The sequence below is a fragment of the Barbus barbus genome (assembly GCF_936440315.1).
Source record: "Barbus barbus genome assembly, chromosome: 33".
NCBI lineage: Eukaryota > Metazoa > Chordata > Actinopteri > Cypriniformes > Cyprinidae > Barbus > Barbus barbus.
The window spans coordinates 805388-829729 of NC_136761.1; the positions used below are offsets into that span (position 1 = coordinate 805388).

The 24342-nt window shown below is 38.9% G+C and overlaps 2 protein-coding genes across 7 annotated transcripts in view; both read left to right on the top strand.

The window, feature by feature from the left end:
- LOC306853639 (X-linked interleukin-1 receptor accessory protein-like 2) overlaps nt 1–2657 on the top strand; it is a gene marked incomplete at both ends in the record, with an annotated part of 255464 nt that extends 252807 nt beyond the window's left edge. Inside the window, one exon of the mRNA XM_079391194.1 lies at nt 1972–2657. Within this exon, the coding sequence (XP_079247320.1) occupies nt 1972–2657 (686 nt within the window). The remainder of the gene's footprint in view (nt 1–1971) is intronic.
- Nucleotides 2658–6868: 4211 nt separating this feature from the next.
- The window catches only part of LOC306853368 (mitogen-activated protein kinase kinase kinase kinase 4-like), a 63945-nt gene continuing 46471 nt past the window's right edge, over nt 6869–24342 (top strand). For 4 of the 6 annotated variants that reach the window (XM_079390712.1, XM_079390714.1, XM_079390713.1 and 1 more), the window contains exons 1-4: nt 6869–7086; nt 7906–7971; nt 21808–21864; nt 24157–24282. In XM_079390712.1, coding sequence (XP_079246838.1) covers nt 7030–7086; nt 7906–7971; nt 21808–21864; nt 24157–24282 — 306 coding nt within the window. In that variant the 5' untranslated portion in view covers nt 6869–7029. The remainder of the gene's footprint in view (nt 7087–7905; nt 7972–21807; nt 21865–24156; nt 24283–24342) is intronic. The other 2 variants (XM_079390716.1, XM_079390717.1) reach the window with 1 other exon arrangement.

The following is a 24342-nucleotide window of genomic DNA, read 5'->3' on the forward strand; positions in this document are numbered from 1 at the left end:
TTGATGTTATTGACCCCATAATCCCATGTTCATCTTGCGATGCATTCAGAACTCATGAGCTCAGTGCTGGAGTGTTGTGGGCGGTTGATGGGTGTGTGAGATGCAGCTGCTGAGGTGTTGCCATGTGGTTATGAGAGTCTATTTCTGTGCTGTTGCTTGAGGGTTCTTGATGGACCATTGTTATGCAGTAAGGTGTTTTTAGCACATTGCTGTCTACGGATGTGCTGGACTGTTGCTACTGTTTACCAATATCCCCAGATATGGTTCAGGTCTCTCATTTATTATAAGTCATATCATAAGGTATTGTTTTGTTTCTTTGTCCATCAGAGAGAGATCTAAAGTCAGATATTGTAGAAAAGTTCAACTGGAGGTTTCATCATGCATGTTTGTGGCACAAATGGAGCAGGACGAACCCCTAAATACACCCTAGTGTTGCAGAAAATAATACATTACAATATTACGTTACTCCCTAAAAAATAACTAATTGCATTACTTAGTTACTTTTTATGGAAAGTAATGCATTACATTTGCATTACTTGTTCTCACCTGGGGTTGCTTGTTTTTAATGTAAAAATGAATATTGGCAAAAGTAAAAGCGCTTTCACACTAAAAGTGAAATTAACGAGTCTCAGGCTGAAGGAAATGTAAATTCAAAATTCAAAAAACCTTTCAGCTGTGCTGCCGTTCTGGATTGCATGAAGAAAAAGACGTAAGACGCAATGAAAGTTCAACACTTTCTTCGCAATCATAAAAAAAGAAACAAAAATGTCAAGTTTATCTAAAGTAATTTTTGCTTATTAGTGCATTCATTTCAGTCCAAAGACATTGGTTAATAAAATGGGATTAAATACATAAAGGATATTTGAGTTTTTTAATATATGTAATTATTGCAGTTTGCGTCATATTCTGAGTTTTATTCATTTTGAGGAACACTAAATCTGTTTTTGTGCAGCGAGATGAGTAAATGCATGTTGACATTTAGTCTAGAGCAAGGCAAGTTTATTTATATAGCACATTTCATACACAGTGGTAATTCAAAGTGCTTTACATAAAAGAAAGTGAAATAGACATTAAAATCAATAAAAACATGGAAATAAAAATAATAAAAACAAGGAATTTTAAAATGATATAGAAAATGATTTAAAATAAATTTAAAGAGAATGATTATACATAAAATTCATTGCAGTCAGTTGGGACATATAGCACAGTGCTCATTCAACAAATGCACAGTTAAACAGATGAGTTTTGAGTCTTGATTTAAATGTGGCTAATGTTTTAGCACATCTGATCTCTTCTGGAAGCTGGTTCCAACTGCGGGCCGCATTATAGCTAAAAGCAGACTCCCCTTGTTTTGTGTGATCCCTTGGTATTTCTAACGGACTCGATCCTAATGATCTGAGTGGTCTGTTTGGTTTATATTCAGTGAGCATATCAGCAATATATTTAGGTCCTAGGCCATTGAGTGACTTATAAACGAGTAAAAGTACTTTAAAATCAATCCTAAATGTAACTGGAAGCCAGTGTAAGGACCTGAGGACTGGTGTGATATGCTCAGATTTTCTGGTTCTAGTCAGAATCCTGGCAGCAGTGTTCTGGATGAGCTGCAGCTGTCTAATGGTCTTCTTGGGAAGGCCGGTGAGGAGACCATTACAGTAATCCAGTAAGATGAAGTTCACACAGAGCACACAACGCCTCTGCACTTACTCCTGATTTCACTCAACATACGGTCAGGAGAGCTGTCAGTCAGTAAATTAAAAAGTAATGTGTTACCTTACTAGTTACTTGGAAAAAAGTAATCTGATTACTTAAATGGCGTTACTTGTAGGACCTTACCACAACACTGCACACCCTATATTTAGTTGTCTTTGCTTTGCACAAACAACAGAAAGCTCTAAAAGCAAGTGATTTCTGAAGCATCTGTCTCTGCTGGTGTGTGACATCCATAGTCATGGTCTCTCTCTGTGTCTCTAGCGTACATTGAGGACCTGGCGCGCAATGTGGAGCAGAGCAGGCGTCTCATCATCGTCTTGACCCCTGAGTTCGTGGCCCGCCGTGGCTGGAGCATCTTCCAGTTCGAGCCGCGACTGCACAGCATGCTGGTGACGGGCGAAATCAAGGTGATCATGATCGAATGCTCGGACCTGCGCAGCGTCATCAACTACCAGGAGGTGGAGGACCTCAAGCACACCATCCGAGTGCTGTCGCTCATCAAGTGGTACGGGCCCAAGAGCAGCCAGCTCAAGTCCAAATTCTGGAAGCGGGTGCGTTACGAGATGCCGGCGAAGAGAAAAGAGAGTGTGTCCCGCCGACAAGTCCTGGACTCGGGCGAGCAGGGGCTGTTCGGCGACCTGCAGGCCGTATCGACAGTGGCCATGACCGCCACCTCGGCGTCTCTAGCGCCGGCTCACGTCGAGATACCGGACTATAATGAGCCGGTCCCCCTGCAGATGCGTCACTTCTGCCGCAGCTACGAGTATGAGCTGCCCAGCAGCGCCATCGCCACGCTCAGCGGCCGGCACGTGTACTGCAATCTGCCCATGACGCTGCTGAACGGACGACTGATGCACAACGACATTGGCAAACCCAAGAAAGACATTCACTTGAGCAGCCCGTTCATGCCGCTGTCCAGACCAGAGCTTTCCAGTGACATCTGGTAGAGCGGCTCCGCCAAACATTGCTTCGCCGATCTCATCCTTCCTTCCTTTTTATCTGCATGAGTTCATCTTGTTAAGATATTAAAAAAAAAATACATAGGGCCAGTTTTACTAACAGCTTGCGCCAGCGCAAACTGTCTTTTGGCATTAAAACAGTACTGTCAGGATTTACTAAAGACACGGAGTGAAGAATTAGCGCTGAAAAGGCATGGACACAGTTACTTTTGTGCCTGACCTTATTGAATATGCATTTGTAAGAGTTTCCCTTTCAGACTTTCAGAATTTATGGGACGAGAGTATTGAAATGAATCACGCAACCAGATTTACTAATGTTTGTGCTCTTCAAATTACTGGCATTTGTAACATTATTTAACGCCAAAAAAAGCATGTCTTAAACTATTTTGTGCTTGAAATGGCTGCAATTGTTGTTGTAGAGAATAGACAGCACGTGGTAGAAGGGAGAGGAATTTCTTTCCACAATTATTAATTTATTTTGAATGCCAGAATAACACATTATCCGAGCATATCGTTTGTCAAGCCATTTTATTTTTAATTTTCTTCAGGGAATAAAAGATGACTTGGAACCCTCAAGTAGGAGTCACGCAATACCAGGTCTATCAAAACTTCTAGCAAACCTTCATTTTCTTTTCAACGTACTGTGGCTTCTTTACTTGATTCTTTATTTGGGACTACGCTAATTTGCGCTGTACTTGGTATATTGCCTTGGTCAATATGTAAATGAGATGTTGCGTATTGGGTTCTTTAATTTGCGCGTTGTTATTAAATCAGTAAATCATCGGCGCTGTTTTGGACTTGCGCTCTCACGCTAATTTCCTGTTTAGTAAAACTGGCCCATAATGGTTTATCTCGCTTTCTTCTAGCCTTTAGTGTTTTCATACCTTGTTCAGACAGATGAAGAGCTACTGATATTGTTTTCTTACTTGAATTTTGAGGTAATTCTTCTATGTACAGTTATTCCATCAAACGCCGCATCTGGTTTATCTGACATTATGATTTCAGTTGTTACAGCACAATAATGTAAAGACACATCAGCTGCGAGCTTTAAAGAATATGTTATTTATGCAAATTACTATTCAAATTTAATAAGCACATTGATATTTTGTAGCTAGTCGAGGAGGTATTTACATATTTGATACAGCTTATCATTTGCCTTATTTCCTGATCGTTTGGCTGTTTTCTTCCTCAGAATTCGGATGTTTTTCATACATTATGGATAGATACATCTGGTTTATATGGTGTATCTGGTACTACAGATGAAGCATTTCAGTGCTGGTAATGATCAAACACTTTTGATCAATATTGATATTTATTATTATTTTATTGAATTTGTATGCAATGCTGCCCTTTAGGATGAAAGGTCACTAAATTTGGTGATTTGATTTTGTATACTCACGACTAGTATGCCGTTTTACTCTTCAGAGACAGTCATGCGTGGAAGAGTATGAATCTGCGAGCTGTTATTATACTCACAAACCAAGCAGCTTGTCTGATTCACAGGTTTCTGGTTTTAGCATATAAACTATTTGTAATATACCTTGCAAAAATAACAATTGTTATCAGACCCACAAAATAAATAAATATATGACTAATTGACTCTGAGAGATAATTTCATGTTGTAAATGTGGAAACAATAAAGAGTCTGGATTAAATATGTGCAGTTTCACATGGTTATTGCAAACTGTCACATGATCAGAGAAGTTTATTTCCTGTTTGCACCTTGAGAAGATGATGGCTGCATAAAAGCTCCAAAACAAAAGGCTAGTAAAGTATGTTAACATAAAGATATGACAAAGATTTTTGGTACACATTATCTTTAAGGTGTCTAGTATTAATATATGAATTCACATATATTCAGTTTTGTTGAGTGTGCTCATAGAATGAGTAAACATCTTCATGGTGACAATAGTGACCGCTGGGATAACAGTGAATTTAGGTATACAATATAAATCCAATTGCAGTTGTTAGTGAAAATTGCACTAAAATGTTGCAATGACAAAATATTGCACTAAATTAAAAGTTCAAATGTTACAAATAAGTTACTATATTGATGTTGTAATACTGGTAGCACTAATATATATATATATATATATATATATATATATAAAGCTTATATACAGTGCCCTCCATAAGTATTGGACAGTAAAGACAAAATTGCTCTGTTGGCTGTGGAGTCAAGACATTTACAAATATGATTAAAAGATGAATATGAGACAAAACTACAGAATGTCACATTTTATTATTAGCCGTTTCAACACATACATGTTTTACCAAATAAAAAGATCAGCACTTTTAGAGTTCATCCCTCTATCTGATGAGAGCATAAGTATTGGGACAGTTGAACATAAGGCAGATATAAAAGATTAAAAGCTATTATTTAGTTGCAGATCCCTTGCACACAATCACAGCAGTGAGTCTGTGACCCATAGACATCACCAGACTCTTGCTCTCATCCTTTGAAATACTTTCCCAGCCTTTAATGCAGCCAATTCCAATTGTTGCTTGTTTTGGGGAGTTTCTGCCTTTCCTCTCCTCTCCAGCTGGTGAAATTCATGTTCAATCAGATTTAAATCTGGGCATTTCTTTGCCCTTATAACTTCCTTGACTGAACTGGCAGGGTGTTTTGTGTCGTTGGCCTGTTCCAGAGACAGCCATGCATGCCCATGCCATGACACCACCTCCACCATGCTTTACAGATGAGGCTGTATGCTTGGGATCATTGCAGTTCCCTTTTTTTCTCCACATTTTCGCTTTCCCATCACTTAGATAAAGGTTCATCTTTGTCTCATCGGTCCATAAACACAGTTCCAAAACTCTTCTGGCTCACCTTTGTGCTTTTTTGCAAACTCTTCTCTTGTCTTTCTATGTTTGGTGCTGGTCAGAGGTTTGCATCTTGCTGTGTAGCATCTGTAATTCTGTGTCAAAGTCTCCTGAGGACAGTAGATTGTCAGAGCATCACCCCAGCTTTCTGGAAGTTGTTGCTGATTTTACAGACACGTCTTTTAGGGTTCATTTTCACAGCTTTTATGATTTGTCTGTCATCAACTACTGTTGTTTTCTCAGCCGATCAGGTCGTTGTTGGTTGCTGGTGTCGCTGGTGGTTTCCAAACTCTTGATTTCTCCATGCCCTTTGTTTTTGCTAGAGCTCTAATTGACTTCCTATTTTCTTTTAGCATCAAAATCACTTGCTTTTCTCTCAAAGTCAGCTCCCTCATCTTCATCCTGGTTTGTGTGTCATCATCGAATGCAGGATTCAGAATACAGAAGTAATGGATATAACTGATACGACACATTCCCTGCTTTTAATATCTGAAGAATTACTGCAACAGGACACAGCTGATCACTTAGAAAGACCTGAGAGGCAACTGCTCCAATACTTATGCTCTCATCAGATAGAGGGATGAAACTATAAAAGTGCTGCTCTTTTTATTTGGTAAAACATGTATGTGTTGAAACGGCTAATAATAAAATGTGACATTCTGTAGTTTTGTCTCATATTCATCTTTTAATCATATTTGTAAATGTCTTGACTCCACAGCCAACAGAGCAATTTTGTCTTTACTGCTCCAATACTTATGGAGGGTATGTTACAAAAAAGTAACAATTTTGAAATATGTTGATGGTTATATATATATATTTTTTTTCTTTCATCTTAGTATTCCTATCAATGTTTTTTTTTTTAATGCATAATAGTAACCCTAGAATGGGTAAAACAACCCTAAACAATTTTTCAAACACTTTTAATAAATAATTATTGATTATTTCAAAGTGTTATTAATGACACATCATCTGGATAATTTTATGTCTGGGCAAAATTGGGGATTAAATAGATTAATGTGATGAAATTAACCATAAAGGTTGCAGATCGTTCAAATAAAACTCTTTAATGACTATTAAAACATAGGCCAGGTTTGAGGCTAAAGCAAACTATCACACAGAGATGGGAAGCGTTGTTTTGCTGAAAGAAGAGGAAGAGGCAGCTTTTCACTTTTTGCTCGTTTTCCGGGTTTCCTGTGTTTGTCCTGAGAAACACAAAATCCTACTAAAGCCAAGGAGCAGCTCATGAATATTAATTAGATCAAAAAGTTGCTTTCTGGGAGTGTCTGGAACATGAGCTCATTAATATTAAGCAGCCGAGTGTGCGCTGTGACGTGATTGGCTAATCCGCCTGTTGGGAAACGCCCACTTATGGCTTAATTTGAGTCGAGTTCGCTGCGGAGCTAGAGTTCCGTTATTCTCAAGCCGATCCTTCGCTATAGTAGGATTAGACTCGCTGAAGCTGAAGATGGGCAGACATACTGTTCCTCAAGCCATGATCAGTTAAGAAACTGTGATATTGGCAGAAGGGCTGGTTGAAATGGCGAGAGACTTCACTACAGCGAGTCTGAGTAACATCGAGCTGGGCTCTTTACGGGTGAGTGAGCACTTCTGCTTGATTCAGTTTCTGTCACAGCTCACTCACACTGATTTAGTAGCGACGACTTCTTTAAACTTTACTCTAAATGTCATTTCAAGTTCACTGTAGTCGTCGTGTCGTTGCACCTTTAGAAATAACTTTCTTGTCAGTAGTGTGTGATCCGGGAGATGTTGAAAACAGAGCAAATCCGAATCAGAAAGCGCTTTATAAGTGTGTTTACACTCACACGAGCATTTCTCTCGGAGCTTACAGCAGACATAGTGCTAACATGCATATCATTTAAGGCTATACAATACTAACTATAGTGACTTTAGTAAATACTGTGGTGTTTTTGAACCATACTATAGTAAAGTACTTGAATTAATGTGCTATAGTAATTCTATAGTTGCTGTGGTACTATAACAACTAATATATAAACACATTTCAAGTTTGCTACAACTATAGGGTATATTATACTACAATACACTACAGTTTACTGTGGTAAATACTAAAGTATACTACAGTATAGTTTATCAGTTCACTAAAGTTAATACTACAGTATTCTGCAACATTCATTAACAAAGGGTTGTAAATATACTATATAATACACTTTACTATAGTATAGTTCAAAAACACTATAGTTTAGTAAAGAGAATAGACAATAAATAACAATGAAGCAACAAAATCTAGAGCAAAAGAAAATGTGACCAGACCGATTACAGATGAAATGTTAGATGTGTACTGTGATGATCAAAGCTTGATTAATCTCCACTGAAGCTCAGATCTAGTTAGGGGCCCCTGAAGCCCAGCGTTTGACCCCTGTGACTCTTGTTTCAGGATCCTGCGGGGATCTTCGAGCTCATCGAGGTGGTCGGCAATGGCACATATGGACAGGTTTACAAGGTTTGTGCTGCTCTCTGCTCACTGCCTGCATCATTGCTTGCCTGATTTATGTATTTTGAAGTGATTGTGTGACACATGATGATTATGTGGCTCGGGAGCAGGCAGACGTGTGGTGGTTCTGCTCCGGATCAGTCTTTTGTTCTTCGGATCTGGTGTGATACATAGTTAGCTAATGAAACCTACGAGTGTGGTTTTGGTCTTTGACAGTCTTTGGGTGGAGCTCACTTCCTCATGAAGGTCAGAGCGTGTTTCACATAAATATCGGATCTTTAAAGAAGTGTGCAGTGAGCCCAGACATCCTGTGAGATGTGACACATGTGTGTTTGATTCAGGTCAGGGTGGATCTGCAACCGTCCCGCTGTGGATCGTCTTGTGCAACCATTTCTTCTCCTCTTTCTTCTAAAGCATGCAGTAAAGGCAGCACAAAGTGTAGGGTGGGACGCACACAGATTAGGACAGCCTTAGGGTTTCTATTTCAGGCTTTTACATTGTGATCGTTTGATACTGCATCATATTTTAGTACCATATAACACACATAGTTGTTATAATAAATGCTAGTGCATGCATAACATATGCCTCTCATACATAGATCATACCCATGTATTAGAGGGCTAGTTCAGCCCGAGTGAATATTCTGTCATCATTAACTCGTCCTCATGTTCTTCCAAACGTCTCTCTCTTCAGCTGAACACAGAAGAACATATTTTGAATGTTGGTCTCCATTGACTTCCATTGAAAAAACAAACAAATATATTATTACATTGTTTTTGATTGCTTCTGTTGTCCTCATTTGTAAGTCGCTTAGGGTAAAAGCATCTGGTAAATAATTAAATGTAAATGTAATGTAATGTATTTTTCCTCCCCATACTGTGGAGGTCAATGTGGACCAGCAGCTTGTTTCATCATGTGAAGGCGACACTTCCTCAGCTCTAGCACAGAGCACTTTCACTGTTACTGCATCTTTAAAATCCACATCAAACACAAATTGCGAGTGCTTTTTCTTCTCTGTTGGGACATCATACATGCAAACTTGTCACCTTTGGGTGAAGTTCCCTGTTCTTATATTGAAATACTCCATTCACATGATTTGTGCAAATGATCCGAAGACGAACAAACCGTCTTCGCGGAAGTCTTTGATGGCATTTTCTTTCCATCCTACCCCTGTATTAAGCCCTAAAGTGCTGTTTTTATATGCTGCGAACAGGATAACCGCTGTATTTTCAATAAGCATCACCTATATAACATGTTTTGTTTTTGTGGGCTTGTTTTTCTCTGCCGTAGACATTAGTGTTGCTTCAAAACAACAGGTCTATTATAACATCAGATTTTCAGCTGCTGATTACAATCAATCCAAAGGGGTCATGACATGAGAAATCAAATTTGTCTTGATCTTTTGGCATATAAGAGGTCTTTTACCATTAAAACATCCTGCAAGTTTCATAGCTGAAAACGTCCTCCTCAATATAAACAAAGCATTTATTTAATCAAGCTCCAGAAACGGCTCGTTTTGGATCTGAGGGGCAAGATGATGTCACGGGGGCACAAACATTTGCATAAACACGCCTCCAGAGCAAGACATCGGCGAATAGTCTTCTTCTCATCATAGGCCCCGCCCACTAGCATTCACTTGCTAACGGCTAACACTTGATCATGCTGAATGCGATTGTTGCGTCACGTCAAAAGCAAATAGAAATCTCAGTCCCTGCGCTCTCTTGTCAGAACTGGATACAGTAAACAGATACGAGTCTGTCGTCAGGACAAATGAGTGAAAGATCGGTCGCTTTGGTTTAAACGGCTCGTCCACGTCTCTGCACAGACATCAGAAGGATCCCAGCATAAGGAACAAGTGGATAGTTTATTTTAATGGCGTCCCGGATCGTGTCGGAGGATCTTGTTTTGTAATCGAGGCACAGAGTCATGGAGAGTCACAAAGAATCATTTGTTGAAAGATGACGCGATATTAGATCTGACTGCAGCTGCATCACAAACCGTAAGTGAATGGTTTCATAATGCTTTGTCTGGAAATGACCGTTTTAAAACATGTAATAGCAGGAGGTGTTGATACTATTTCCGATGTGATTGTTAGCCAATCATAACAGCGGCTGATTCCTGAGAAGCCTTTAAAGACACGCCCCTTAAGAACAGCTCGTTTTTGAGAGAGGGGTAGAATGAGGGTTGAAAATAATCATTTTCACACATTTTTATTTGTTTTTTTGTGCATAAAACTTTATTAACATTATAAGTAAGCATAAGGAACATATTTAAATAATTAAATCCATGTCATTACCCCTTTAAAATTAGCTTCAGCTCCATCCATTTGTTTTTGAAATTCACCTCAATATTTATATCCACTCCAGGCAGCATTTAGTCCAATAAAACTAAATATCTAAATTTTAGTCCAATAACTAAATATAAAAAAGAACCATCTTCTGGTTTTAGGATGACAACACACTGTTTACAATTCATCACTTGATTTCTAGTGATTATGGTCAGTTTGATTGCACAGATACTATTTAAACTAAACTGAGCTAGAGAATGACATCACTGAACTCAATAATGAAATGCCTTTAACTGAAAATTGAGTGTTTAATCTTATTATTATACATTACTGACACTCTATGCTCCAGTTGGATGCTGTTAAGTGCTTTGACACAGTCTGTATTGTTAAAAGCGCTTTATAAATAAAGCTGACGTGACTTGACTTCTTCCATCAGTCAGTTCAGTCAAAGTTAGGGTAACACAAGAAAACAGTCCTTTATCAAAAACAATAAAGGACTTTTTTCCCCCACGGTTGCTTCTGAGATCTAATGTGCTTCAATTTCCACAGCTTTTCAACAATCTTTTAAAGGATTTTTCAGAGAACTGCTTTGTCTGAGGTATAATCCCGTTGTCACTCTTTTTAGACAGCACTTCCTGTTTATGTCCCAGTCGTTTAATACAATGTGGCGCTTCGCAGACATCCTGAAGAACACGAGGAAATCCCCTCCGACAGAAATACCATCTGAAACCTGCCAGATTCACAACTCATTCGCTCTGCCACTGTGCATGAGATGAGCCGCAGGAAACAGCACTCATGATGAGGAGACATGTCCTCGCTCCAGAACGCTCTTCTCTAGCTCCTCTTGAAAGCATGATGTCATTGTGCGCTCATGTAAACGTGTGTTCAAGAGGCCGTTTCCCCTCCTGATGCTTGCTGGAGTGTGTGTGTGTGTCTGAGCGCTGGTTTACAAGCGCACGCTCATCCAGTCAATTGCATCATGGTTGGCTTTCAGTCGTCCTGTGCTGACCCATATCCAGTGAACCGCATTACAGCATGAAGAACAGGGAACCGCCCAGATCATCAGATCATCAGCGTCTTAAAGCCATAATTCACCCAAAAATGTTGATTCAGGCATCATTAATGCTTCTCCAAACCTGTAGGACTTGCTTTCTTCTGCTTGATATAAAAGAAGATATTTTGAGAAACATCTCAGTGGGCTTTTTGTCCATACATTTCATTCTTCAAAATACCTTCTTTTGTGTTCAGCGGAAGAAAGAAGGTCATTCGGGTTTGAAACCATGTGAGCGTGAATAAACCATGACGTTTTTTAATAAACTGGGAAGCGTCATATAACACTGCTCAAAAAAATTAAGTGAACACTTAAGTCACACAATGAATCTCAATGAAAAGTGAAAGCGTGACGTGACATACGGCCAAGTATGGTGACCCATACTCAGAATTTGTGCTCTGCATTTAACCCATCCAACGTGCACACACACAGTGAACACACACACACACACACACAGCAGTGAACACACACACACAGCAGTGAACACACACACACACACACACAGCAGTGAACACACACACACACACACACACAGTGAACACACACACACACACACACAGCAGTGAACACACACACACAGCAGTGAACACACACACACACACACACAGCAGTGAACACACACACACACACACACAGCAGTGAACACACACACACAGCAGTGAACACACACACACAGCAGTGGGCAGCCATTTATGCTGCGGCGCCCGGGGAGCAGTTGGGGGTTCGGTGCCTTGCTCAAGGGCACCTCAGTAGAGCCCTGCATTTTGGCCCGGGCCCAATGGGCCCCGACTTTTTTACGCCTCTAGGGCCAGGCTTCGGGCCAATTTCCACGTCATAGATCAGACGCGGGCCGGGCCTTGGGCCTGTTTTGGGTTTCTCCTTATTTTATATTGTAGACATCTATCGATTAGCGATGAAAATAATCGCTGCGCTGGTGGAAACAACAGGAGACCGTGCCGGGACTGAGAGCAGCTGGATGGTGTTTAGTGTCCCGCAGCAGCAGCAGATGAAGAGTTCTGTGTTCAAATGCACACAATAGGCTAAAGCTTGCTGCAAAACCCCAGCAAACATAACCATGAATGTGTCTGCGGGAAATAGTAAGGAGATGTTTGAATTATTTACTAATAAACTAATGTTTTCTGAGTCCGTGTGGCAAGGATGAAGTTGCTGATCCTGACTCGCCATGTCCTCATTAGACGCGTCTTTAGGGAGAAATGCATCTTTATTGATTATGATTAAGATTATAATAAAAGAGTTTTTGTTTTAGATTTTTTTATTTGGTTAAGTGATAATGTAAAGCTTTCTATAGATATATTTATCATGTCTGTGAGGCATGTATTCTCTGCTGAAGCTCCTGTTCAAGACGCAGAAAGCACATCATGTTTGTTTTCTTTGTTTTATAAAAGAACTACCTTTTGTTGGTATTGTGAGTGCACACAAATACAAGTAGACCCTTTACAGCTCCGAATGATGTATTACTCTTACCTTTGTCAAGAAAAGACGGTGTAGGCTATTTTAATTTGTTTCCACTGAAAGCAATGCAAGTGTTTGCTGGTGCCTCCATGTCCTGCAGAGCGCTTTAGCTTCCTCTCTCAGCACAAACTCAGATATAGATACATTATTATTATAGCAGGTTTAACGTTTAAACATTGTTATATACTTGAACTGTTTTAGTATATCTATAGATGTTATTTTAGGCAAGTGGTGATGATATGAGAAGGCTAAATTGATCAAACATAGGCTATGATCAGCTCATGCAGCTGGCCGCTTGGACGTTACTTTAAAAAACTAAAACTTATAGGCTATTTAACAAACAAAAATGCTCCAAACGTTTTTCTAAATTAACTTAATAAAAAAACAAAACGAAATATAATAATTTTGCCATTAGACACAAAACGGAACTATTTTAATAGCGAAACAGTAGTATAAACTATTTTAGGAGAAGGGGGAAAAAAGACGGGTTCGGGCCGGTAATTCTGATAAGCTGTTGGACGTGGGCCAGGCTAGGGCCTGAGCGTCTCGGGCCAGGGCCGGGCTAGGGCCTAAATTTGAGGCCCGTGCAGGGCTCTACACCTCAGTCGTGGTATTGAGGGTGGAGAGAGCGCTGGACATTCACTCCCCCCACCTACAATCCCTGCCGGCCCGAGACTCGAACCCACAACCTTTGGATTACGAGTCCGACTCTCTAACCATTAGGCCACGACTTGAATGAAATATTAAAGATGAAAATCTTTACTTATATACATTGTGTAATTCGTTGAGAACAAAATGATGTGAAAATGATCGATGGAAACCAAAGTCATCAACCCACTGAGGGCCAGATTTAAAATCACACAAAAATCTAAGTAAAAAACTGAGTCAGTAGTGTGTTTGGGCTCCACATGACTGTATGAACTCCTGACAACATCTGTGCATGCTCCAGATGAGATGATGCATCTCCTAGAGGATCTCCTGCCAGATCTGGATCATCAGTGAGCTTCTGGACCGTCTGTGGTGTTTCAGATGCTCCGAAATGTAACGTCCCAGAGGATCTCCATTGGTTTCAGATCTGGGGAACATGCAGGCAGTCAATGGCATCAAAAGCTATGTTTCCATCACCCTGTTTTTATGCACATTTTGAAGTATCGCATCAGTAACAAGTGATGGAAACACCAAATTTAGAATAAAAATCCCTTAATTCGCAAAAATTAGCTTGAGGTGGTTTTTGACTTGTGTGTAAAAGGGTTAATGCTAATAATGGGAGAGAGAAACGCATTTTATGAATAAATTCATAACACAATGAATAAATTCAGGCACAATTTTTATTAATTTAGCTGCTGACCAAAACCAATGATCAAAAATTCAAGTTACAGTTATATAATGGGCTTAAAGTGGGCTTAATATGGGCTTCTAGTACACACTCTGAGCTTTAATTTGAGGTTATTCCCATCACAATTGGAGGAAAGGTTAAGGAATTACAGCTCTTTAATATGTACCTCCCCCCTTTTTCAAGGGACCATAAGTAATTGGACAATTGACAGATGTGGGCTATTCCTTCATTATTTCTACATCAGTTAAGCAGGTAAAAGGGCTGGAGTTGATCCTAAGTGTGTTTGCATTTGGAAGCTGTTGCTGTGAACCACATCATGCGGTCAAATGATCTCTTCTTACAAGAGAAACAGAGGATTGTTAGGCTTCAAAAACAAAACAGATCCATCAGAGAGAGAGCGAGAGAGCAGGAACATTAGGAGCGGACAAATCAACAGTTTGCTACATTCTGAGAAAACAAGAATGCTCTGGTGAGCTCAGAAACATAAAAAGACGTGGATGTCCACGGAGAACAACAGTGCTGGATGATCGGAGAATCCTCTCCACGCTGAAGAAAAACCCTTGCACAACATCCAGCCAAGAGAAGAACACTCTCCAGGAGACAGACGTGTCTACAATCAAGAGAAGACTTCACCAGAGCAAATACAGAGGCTTCACCACAAGCTGCAAACAAGCCCAGATTAGACTTTGACATAAAACATCTAAAAAGCTAGAGCACTTTAAGATCAACCTGTACCAGAATTACGGGAAGAAGAAAGTGTGGAGAAGGCTTGGAGCAGCTGATAATCAAAGCACACAGCATCATCTCAAAAACACGGAGCAGTGTGATCATGAGCTGCATGTCTTCAGTGGCTCTGGGTTACTGCTGTTTAGTGATGATGAGACAGAAGACAGAAGCTGCCGGATCAATTCTGAAGTGTGTCGAGATATACTCTCTGCCCATGAGTTTTTGAAGGTAAAAAAGTGGATTATTCTGCAATGGCCGAGTCAATCTCCTGAGCTCAACCCTGGTGTTTTCTGGCAAATACCAGTCGAGCTGTGAGCACAGGTCTCTTTACAGGACCTCTAGCCTCATGACACCCTCATTTGGTCAGACACATGCACACCAGTGTCCTGCTGGAGCTCAGTTCAGAGGCTGTGGCAGTGCTCCTCCAGACACTCAATATTCAGTAACAGCATAACATTTCATGCCACTGACACTATTTGATGAAAACAAAACTTAAACTGAATTGAATAATGACAATATTGTGTTTAGGGCTGCAACAGTATATCGATGCATCGTGAATCAAGAAATGATTCTGCATCGATTCTGAGGTTTTCTGAATGCATGGCGACTCTCTGTCGAATTGATTCTGAGCTTAGTTTTGAACAGCAGGTGGTGCTTCAGAAACAGCCGTACTCTGCTTGTTTCCAAATCCTTACACAACCTAAAATAATCATTCATAAAGTTCGAAAAGCTTGAAGTGAATTACGAGTGAGTCTACAGTGGGCTGTGTTTACATTAACCTGGCGTCATCAAAGCATTCTGAGCCGAGGTGAGATTACAGACTATTACAGATTAAAACTAGAGCAGAGTGCCATCTACTGTTAAAATATAAGCTTCCAATCAATCCCAGAGAGAATCGCAATGCATCAATTTATCATCCCAGCCCTAATTGTGTCGTTAGAGCTGCTTTACAGCAGAATTGGGATTTGTTTCATGTTTGATTAATTTTGCATCAATTAATCTTTTATTTTCCTGTTTATTTCTATGAAGCTGCTTTGAAACAATCTCCACTGGATAAAGTGCTTTAGAAATCAATGTGACTTGAGCAATGCAGAATCATTTACCACAGAGGCAGGAAGAAGTAAATGATTTTCTCTTTTGTTTAATATTGCTGATTATCAGTATATTATTGTGATGATAGACAGCATCACGTCTGTCAGGCTGTTTACACTGCTTGTGCCTGTTAATGTGCTGGGAGATTTGAAAACTGATGCTTTTGAACGTTAGCATCACACATATTCATATCTATTGGTTTTCATAGATGGTAGGTTTGTTCGGTAGCTCACGGAGTACGAAGACGTACTTGAGAGGCGAGGAGCTCCGGTTCGAATTCTGTTTCAGAATCAGAATGAGCTTTATTGGCCAGGGATGTTTACACATACGAGGAATTGGTTTTAGTGACAGAAGCTCCACAGTGCAACAGAAAGACAGCAACAGGACAGGACACAGACAATAAAAGAATAATATACAAATATCCAAATAGGCAATGTACAACGCAGCAAAAACACAATATAATATAGACAACTATGTGTGTACATATGTGCAAATTTAAAATGAAAAAAATAAGTAAGTGTGGTGAATAAAGGGAAAGGGAAGCGGTGTGTGACCCATACTCAGAATTTGTGCTCTGCATTTAACCCATCCAAGGGTTGCTCAGGGGTCTCCCCTCAGTCGTGGTATTGAGGGTGGAGAGAGTGTTGGTTATTCACTCCCCCACCTACAATCCCTGCCGGACCTGAGACTCGAACCCATGACCTTCAGGTTACAAGTCCAACTCTCTATCCATTAGGCCACGACTGCCCCCGCTAAGTAATGTATTATTACTTTATTAACCGTTTAACTACGGTTCGACAGAACAGTTCAGATCTGCATAATATAAGGAAGTTCAAATAGCATGGTTGCATGAGCAAATGTGTTTTTATATCAGTTTTGCATTTGTCAACACTGCTGGGTAGGTTTAGGGTTGGGTCTGGTGTAGGGCATATTTCCAACACGATAGAGCATTCATTTTTAGCGACAGTCCCCGGATATTTGGATTCTGAACCACCGCAATACGTACCTGAAGCAAGGTAATAAAAACACAGTAGTACATACCTATATCAATGTAATAAAAATGTGCCAGGGTTTACGTATTGAACCCGTGTTTTAGCGCCACTCAGTGGACATTTCTTTTTGAAACTACGGCGAAACGTGAAGTATGGTACATCAGAACGGTCCCGCTAAACAGTGCCCCCAGGTACGTTTATGCCATGAGACCAGGTTGGCTAATGCACAGACAGTTATTCACTCAAGACACAGCTGTGCTTCAGAGCAGAGTGATTGAGACACCGCTGTGCTGCTGTTTCTGAGTAAAGCGAGGTCGTGAGCTCTTCTGAAACCATGTTTTGTAAGAATGATGGGGAAACTGTTCATCATCTACCAGAAACTTCCCACAAACACTACTTTCTTAAGCAAAATCATTTTGGCAAAGATCTATTGCAAAAATGGAACAATTTCTGATCACACTCCATTTATCAATATCTACACAGATTATAGTGTTGACTACATTTGAAAGGAAAAAGAGTTTCAGCTCCTGTTTTGTATTCTGCATTTTTAATGTCAAGCCACATTCTGGTCTGTAATACTTTAAAATACAGATTCATTCAAAGCAAATAACTCTTATTGATGCAAAGTTGTGAAACGTCTGACTTCAGTTTGAGCGGTAACAGCTAGTGTGATCATTCAGATCAATCTGTGTTAAAGGAGTGTAGAGCTGAACCGTTCCCACAAACACTCAAGCTAACATGATGATGCACGCTTTCTCTTCCATTAGAGATGGAACAGTATGGAAATTTCCTATCACAATTATAGTGACCAAAAATATCACTCTTATCAATATCATGGTATTGTTAAAATGTGCCAGAAATGTTCAAAAAGTTAGATATTTAAAATCAACAAATAAAATGATTATTTTTGTTTGCATAAACACTAAAACAGTAACATTACCAATTAATGATGTCTGGATTTTTAAATGACAACAGTTTATCTAATAGCATGTGCAAAATGCTCAAATAAAGCTTTGAACAGGTTTCATAAAAAGGTAAACCTCACATTTCAGCCTTTAAATAAAGAAAGGGGTTAAGTCAAAATGATAACGGATTAATAAATGATTATATGTATTTTATCCGCTCCATAAATAATTCTAGATCGCTTATGTGGATTCAACACATTTAAACTATTCAGATAAGCTTGTGTTTCATCAACCGGTCATAAATTACAGCAGGGCATGTTTAGTCCAGACAGAAGCTGCACACAGACTGAATGAGAGTCTGTAAATCCAGTCTCTGACAGCAGGTGGCGCTGATGGAGCAGCACAATTACAGCTGGTTCTCGTAAAGAACACTACTTTATTAGGTATTACATGGAGCGAAGGTGAAAACAAACTGCCTTCGAATCTTTACTGAAGACAGTCAGACTCTGCAGAGGTACATTCATATAATTAACTCATTCTTATATTCGTTTATATAATTCCCTCAGCGCTCTTTTAAAACTTCACAGTTTTCCACCTTTGTGTTTTAACTACTCTGTTTAGTAACTACTCTGGATATAATTTGTTTATCCTCAGTTTTTCAAATCACGGTAATCAAATACAATTTTAATGATAATTAAAATATGAAACAGTAATACTAAGCAGACAGAAGCAGCGCTCGCGGATATTAAACAACAAACATGGAAGAAGAATAAGCATGCGTTGCAGTGAGTCTGAAGCTGTGAGGTGTGTGAGTCTCGTCTCATTCTTGTGTCTGGACTCCTGTGGCATGGCGTCTGGTTAATATAAAGCATGCTCTGCATCCGTGGCTCTGGAGCAGTCTTCCTCTCGTACAGATTTCAACATCATCAGACACTTTTATACTCCCCTTCTCTCCTCAGCCGTCTCAGCGCTGGTGTTGTAATGCAGTTCATTGCTGTGTGAGTCAGTGCGGCCTCGTGTTATGAGAGAACGAGGAGAAAGAATAGATGAGTGATCTGTCCTCCAGCAGGAAGCACTGCCCGTCTTTCCTTCCTATGTAGTCTAGAGACCAGCGCTTCAATGCCGTCTGAGACCACAGCATCAGAAAACACCTCTCTGAACAGGAACATTTTTCATGTTTTTAAAGAAGTCCCTTCTGCTCACCAAGCCTGCATTTATTTGATCCAAAGTACAGCAAAAGCTGTTATATTGTGTAATATTTTTACTGTTTAAAATATCTGTTTTCTAAGTGAACATCTGTTAAACTGTAATGTATTTCTGTGATCTAATCTGAATCAATTTCCAGCATCATTACTGCAGTCTTCAGTGTCACATGATCTTCAGAAATCATAATAATATACTGATTTACTGCTCAACAAACATTTATTAATATTATTAACAATATTAAAAACGGTAAGTGTTTTTCAGGATTCTTTGTTGAATAGAAAGATCCAAAGATCAGCATTTATCTGAAATAAAACGCTTTTGTAACATTATACACTACACCATTCAAAAGCTTGGAGTCAATGTCAATTAGTTTTTTTGGGGTGGTGGGGGGGGGGTGGATTATAGGAATTTATACTTTTATTTAGCAAGGATGCTTTAAATTGATCAAAAGTGATGATAAAGACATTTATAATGTTACAAAAAAATTATATTTCAGATAAATGCTGTTCTTCTGAACTTTCTATTCATCAAAGAAACCTGAAAAAAATTCTCAGCTGTTTTCGACATAATGATGATAATAATAATAATAATTATTATATAAATCAGAATATTAGAATGATTTCTGAAGGATCGTGTGACTGGAGTAATGATGCTAAACTATAGCTTTGAAATCTGAAACTGAAATAAATTCAATTTTAAAATATATTCAAATAGAACACAGTTATTTTAAATAGTAAAAATATTTCAAAATACATTACTACTTTTGCTGTATTTTGGATCAAATAAATGCAGGCTTGGTGAGCAGAAGAGAAGGGGTCATCTGACGTTGCTAAAAAGAACATTATTTGGTGTAATGCAATGTGTTTATGCGGTTTAAGGTTTAAAAAACACATTATTTTCCACATACTGTACATTATTGTTGCTCCTCTATGCTCTGCCTTTCTGAAACACGTTGATTTCTACAAAGCTCATCGTTCTGAGAAGCGAGGCATGCTCTGATTGGCCAGCTATTGGCCGAATACCTCAAGCGTGAGACGGAAATGTTCCACCCCTCACCGTATTGTGATGCCGTGTCTCGGTGCGATGAGACTAAAACAATAAAACCCATTATAGACGAGGCATTTGTTGCATCCAGTGGGGACATAATTACTGATTATAATGACTTATACTGTCTTTTTATGTGTCGCGTTGCATCGCGCTGCGTAAACATTACCATGTCTGCATTTGTGATCGGAGAAACAGCAAGCACTACTCTACACTGCTCAAAACTCATGTTTGAATCGTCGGTGGCAAATTAACAAAACGTACTTACAGGCTGTGCGTCAGAAGCACCAGACTGTCCTTGTGATGTTGGAATTGCCCCGCTTTATAGAAACAGTCTGTGTGCAGCCAGCATTGTAGGCTACTCTTCCAGCTTCAGGAAATAGTCTGCGCTGCACACACTCCAGTATCTGTGTTGAACTGTTCTGGAACAGTGTTGTAAATATAACTTAACCACTGATTTCTAGTTGTGTCCTCTTGGAAGCCCAAACAAAGCGTCTCCAGGACATGGCACCGGCGGCAGCAACAACACTACAGCCAGAATAATAGCTCCACCTTCTTTCATTGTGTGTACGTTTGGGTGGTGTTTTGCAAATCTCCCCACACCGTGACGTAGACGTGTGGGGTGTTTGAATGAGCTGTTTTAGGAGGCCGTGGACGACTCTTAACTTTTATAAAGAATATCTCTTTGGGTTTGAGACTTCAGTCTTTGCAACTTCAGGGATCTTATCTATGCATGAACAGCTGGTAACACTTCAAAGAGAAAGGAACACTTGAAATCGCATCATATGACCTCTTTAAAAATAAAATATGAAGAATCTTACTGTTCACCTTACGTGTGACTGGTAGTGTATGTGGATCAGATGCGGATCTTGCTGGAAACACACTGATGCACCGCTGGACTGTGTGTGTTTGATGATGACCCATCATTAGGTGTCATATCTCAGCACACTGAGGCATGCTGGTCCTCCCTGGCTTCATGTGTCACTTCTCATAGCACTGCCTAAAGAATGGCTGTTTCCCAGAGAACACACAAGCACATCTAGGGCCTTATGAAATCTGCTTCATTCCCCCCAAACTTGCCATTTTCCACTTACATATTTCTGTAATCCATTTTAATAGCTTAATTTAACTTCAACTAAACAGTCAAAATGTTAACAATTTAATAATTTATGAAACTTTTAACAATAATATGCCCTAAGACATGTTTTATTTATTCAGAAATCCTGTGTTGTTTTCTGGATTCTGTGTTTTTTTTTATTTGTGATGATAATTTTATTATCACAAGCGTTGGTAATCAAATGAATCCATGCAATTTTAAGAATTTAATCAATCTTTCAAAATGTAGTATTCAAATGAAATGTGAACAATTCCTTTAATTATTTTGGTAAACAAAGTAATTCACAACAGAAGCTTACTGTGAAACATGAACAAAAAAGTCTTTGATATTGTTTGATATTCCTTAAAAACACATGTTTATTTGACTAGTTTTAACATCATTACTTTTAGAACTACATTCTGTTGTGCGATAGATCTATATTTCAATACAGTACTATAGAGTGAAGTCATTTGTAGTTTTGGTGAAGATCTGTGCTGAGATGCTGCTCTGAAGTTCATGAGCGTCACACAATCACCAGCATTCACAGATCCATCAGAACTGAAACTCCTGATTCATTCAGAGACAGTGAAGTCCTCATCAGTGTGTGTGTGTGTGTGTGTGTGTGTGTGTGTGACAGGGTCGGCATGTGAAGACAGGACAGCTGGCAGCCATCAAGGTCATGGACGTGACAGAGGTATGAGCTTCATCTGAACATCATTCACTCTTAACACTGCTGGATAATAACGCTCTTCACCCAAAGACAATACACACAGAGCAATCAAATTACTGCTCATTTCATTCTGTTTTAATCTAATCACAATTTCTGCATCCTTTGATTAATTAAGCGTAATCGTTTGTGATATTGTCCGCTGGTTATTAATCCTGAATAAATGCCTTCACGCCGCCATATAAAGTATTTCTGTTGTTGTTTTAACAGAAGACAGAAGAGTTAATATTAGGAATGTCACTGATTTAGCTTTTGAAAGAAGTGTCTTTATTGTTCTTCATTCTTTCATTATTTGTTTGTGCCTTTATATGATGAATATAATACCTCCGGGAACTAGATGAGGTCAAATAAAGAGTGAGTTGATGTTATCTTGATTTGGGATTGCGTATGCAATAATTCTGATGAATGACAACAACCGTGATTAATAATCACAATTATGATCTTTGAGCTAAACCATGATATTCATCAGCTGAACTGTTATCAGTGAGAAAGTGGCTGATCTGACTGAAAGAGCAAGGGTTTGATGCACTTGACTAGCTCAGAAATGAGACGTGTGTCTCTCAAACCTGTGAAGGATTTCTACACAGCAGCGATTCATCGTGAATCACATCGCCTCTAAATACACAAACGGGTTATTCAGCTAGAAAACATGACTCTAGGAAGGAGCGTTTTATATGCACTGTTACATATTCATTATATTTCTACTGAATCTGTTTGAATGCATCTGCCATGAAACAAGCAATTGTTACTTTAAAGAGATATTTCTACTCAGGTTAACCAATAAATTAGTTTTTGTGCTATAAATGACTCTATTTTTGTTGATTCAGCAATAATAAATCTTTTTTGTTTCACTTGAATGAATCCAATTTTTATTTTGTTTTAGTTTACAGCCACAGCTTAAATCATTATATTTATATATAATATTTATATATTAATAACTGGAGCAGAAACAATTACATCATTAATAAACTGCCTTGTGTGCAATTAAATGCACATATGCAACTCAGATTTGTGTTGATTAATTAGATGACTGTTAAAAGAACTTTGTTCAGTCTTTGTCAGAAGAATAAGTGAGTTTGAGGAGATGACACATTTCCTTTCCCTGGCCTTCACTTCCAGTGCTGCCAACTTAGTAATGCTGTTAGATTTGGCAACGTTTTCTTCAAAAAGCACCTAGCTACAAAAGTAGTTATTTCTAAAATGTATTTGCCAACTTGTGACGCAAATGATAAAAAGGCACATATGTTCCCTGTAAATTACACAAGAAGAGGAAATCAAAGGTGTCTAGCAGTACACATATCACATCAATTAAGTTGCTAGTTGCAATTGTTCAATAATAATCTATCATTTGTGACCTTGGACCATAAAACCAGCTTCATTTGTTGAATAAATAATCTTTCCATTGATGTATGGTTTGTTAGGATAGGACAATATTTGGCTGAGATACAACTATTAGAAAATCTGGAATCTGAGGGAGCAAAAAAATCTAAATATTGAGAAAATCTCCTTTAAAGTTGTTCAAATGAAGTTCTTAGCAATGCATATTACTAATCAATAATGAAGTTTTGATATATTTATGGTAGGAAATTTACTAAATATCTTCATGGAACATGATCTTAATATCCTAATGATTTTTGTCATAAAAGAGAAATGTATAATTTTGATCCATACAATGTATTGTTGGCTATTGCTACAGATATACCTGTGTTACTCATGACTGCTTTTGTGCTCCAGGGACAGATATATATATGATAACACCTTGTTAGTTTGTACCTGCACTTGTTGATCAGTTAAAACATATGTATAAAAATGGAAAAGATGCATGGTAATTTCCTACCAGGACATAATTGTAACCTGAAAACACAAAATACAGTACGCTATTTTAAATTTAGGTTAAAAAAACTGTTAAAAATCTCAAATGAACACAGTAAATTGTGTCCTGTTTTACAGACTTTTCTTAAAGTGTAGCATACTAACCAATGCACTGCTTAAAAATATCATTGTTCAGAATGAGTAGGTTTACTAGTTCATAAGAAAACATAAAATGTAATTGTTCAAAAGAGCATAAATGACAAATCTAAATGAACGTTTGAAGTCATATTCGTAATCATGTCATTTAGCAACTTTTAGCAACAAATTGTCCTTCCTTTAGCAACATTCCCTGAATATGATTTGGCAACAGTGCTCAGTTCCTCTCAGATGAACGCTCACGGCTCAGGTTGAGTCTCTATACATGATCTGATGACCTGTCTTCTGCAGGACGAGGAGGATGAGATCAAGCTGGAGATCAACATGCTGAAGACTCACTCCCATCACAGGAACATAGCCACGTATTACGGTGCTTTTGTGAAGAAGAGTCCTGCGGGTCAGGACGACCAGCTGTGGGTGAGTGAGAGTCTGCTGGACACTAGCAATCCTCCAGCACAGGTCAGAGACACACAACAC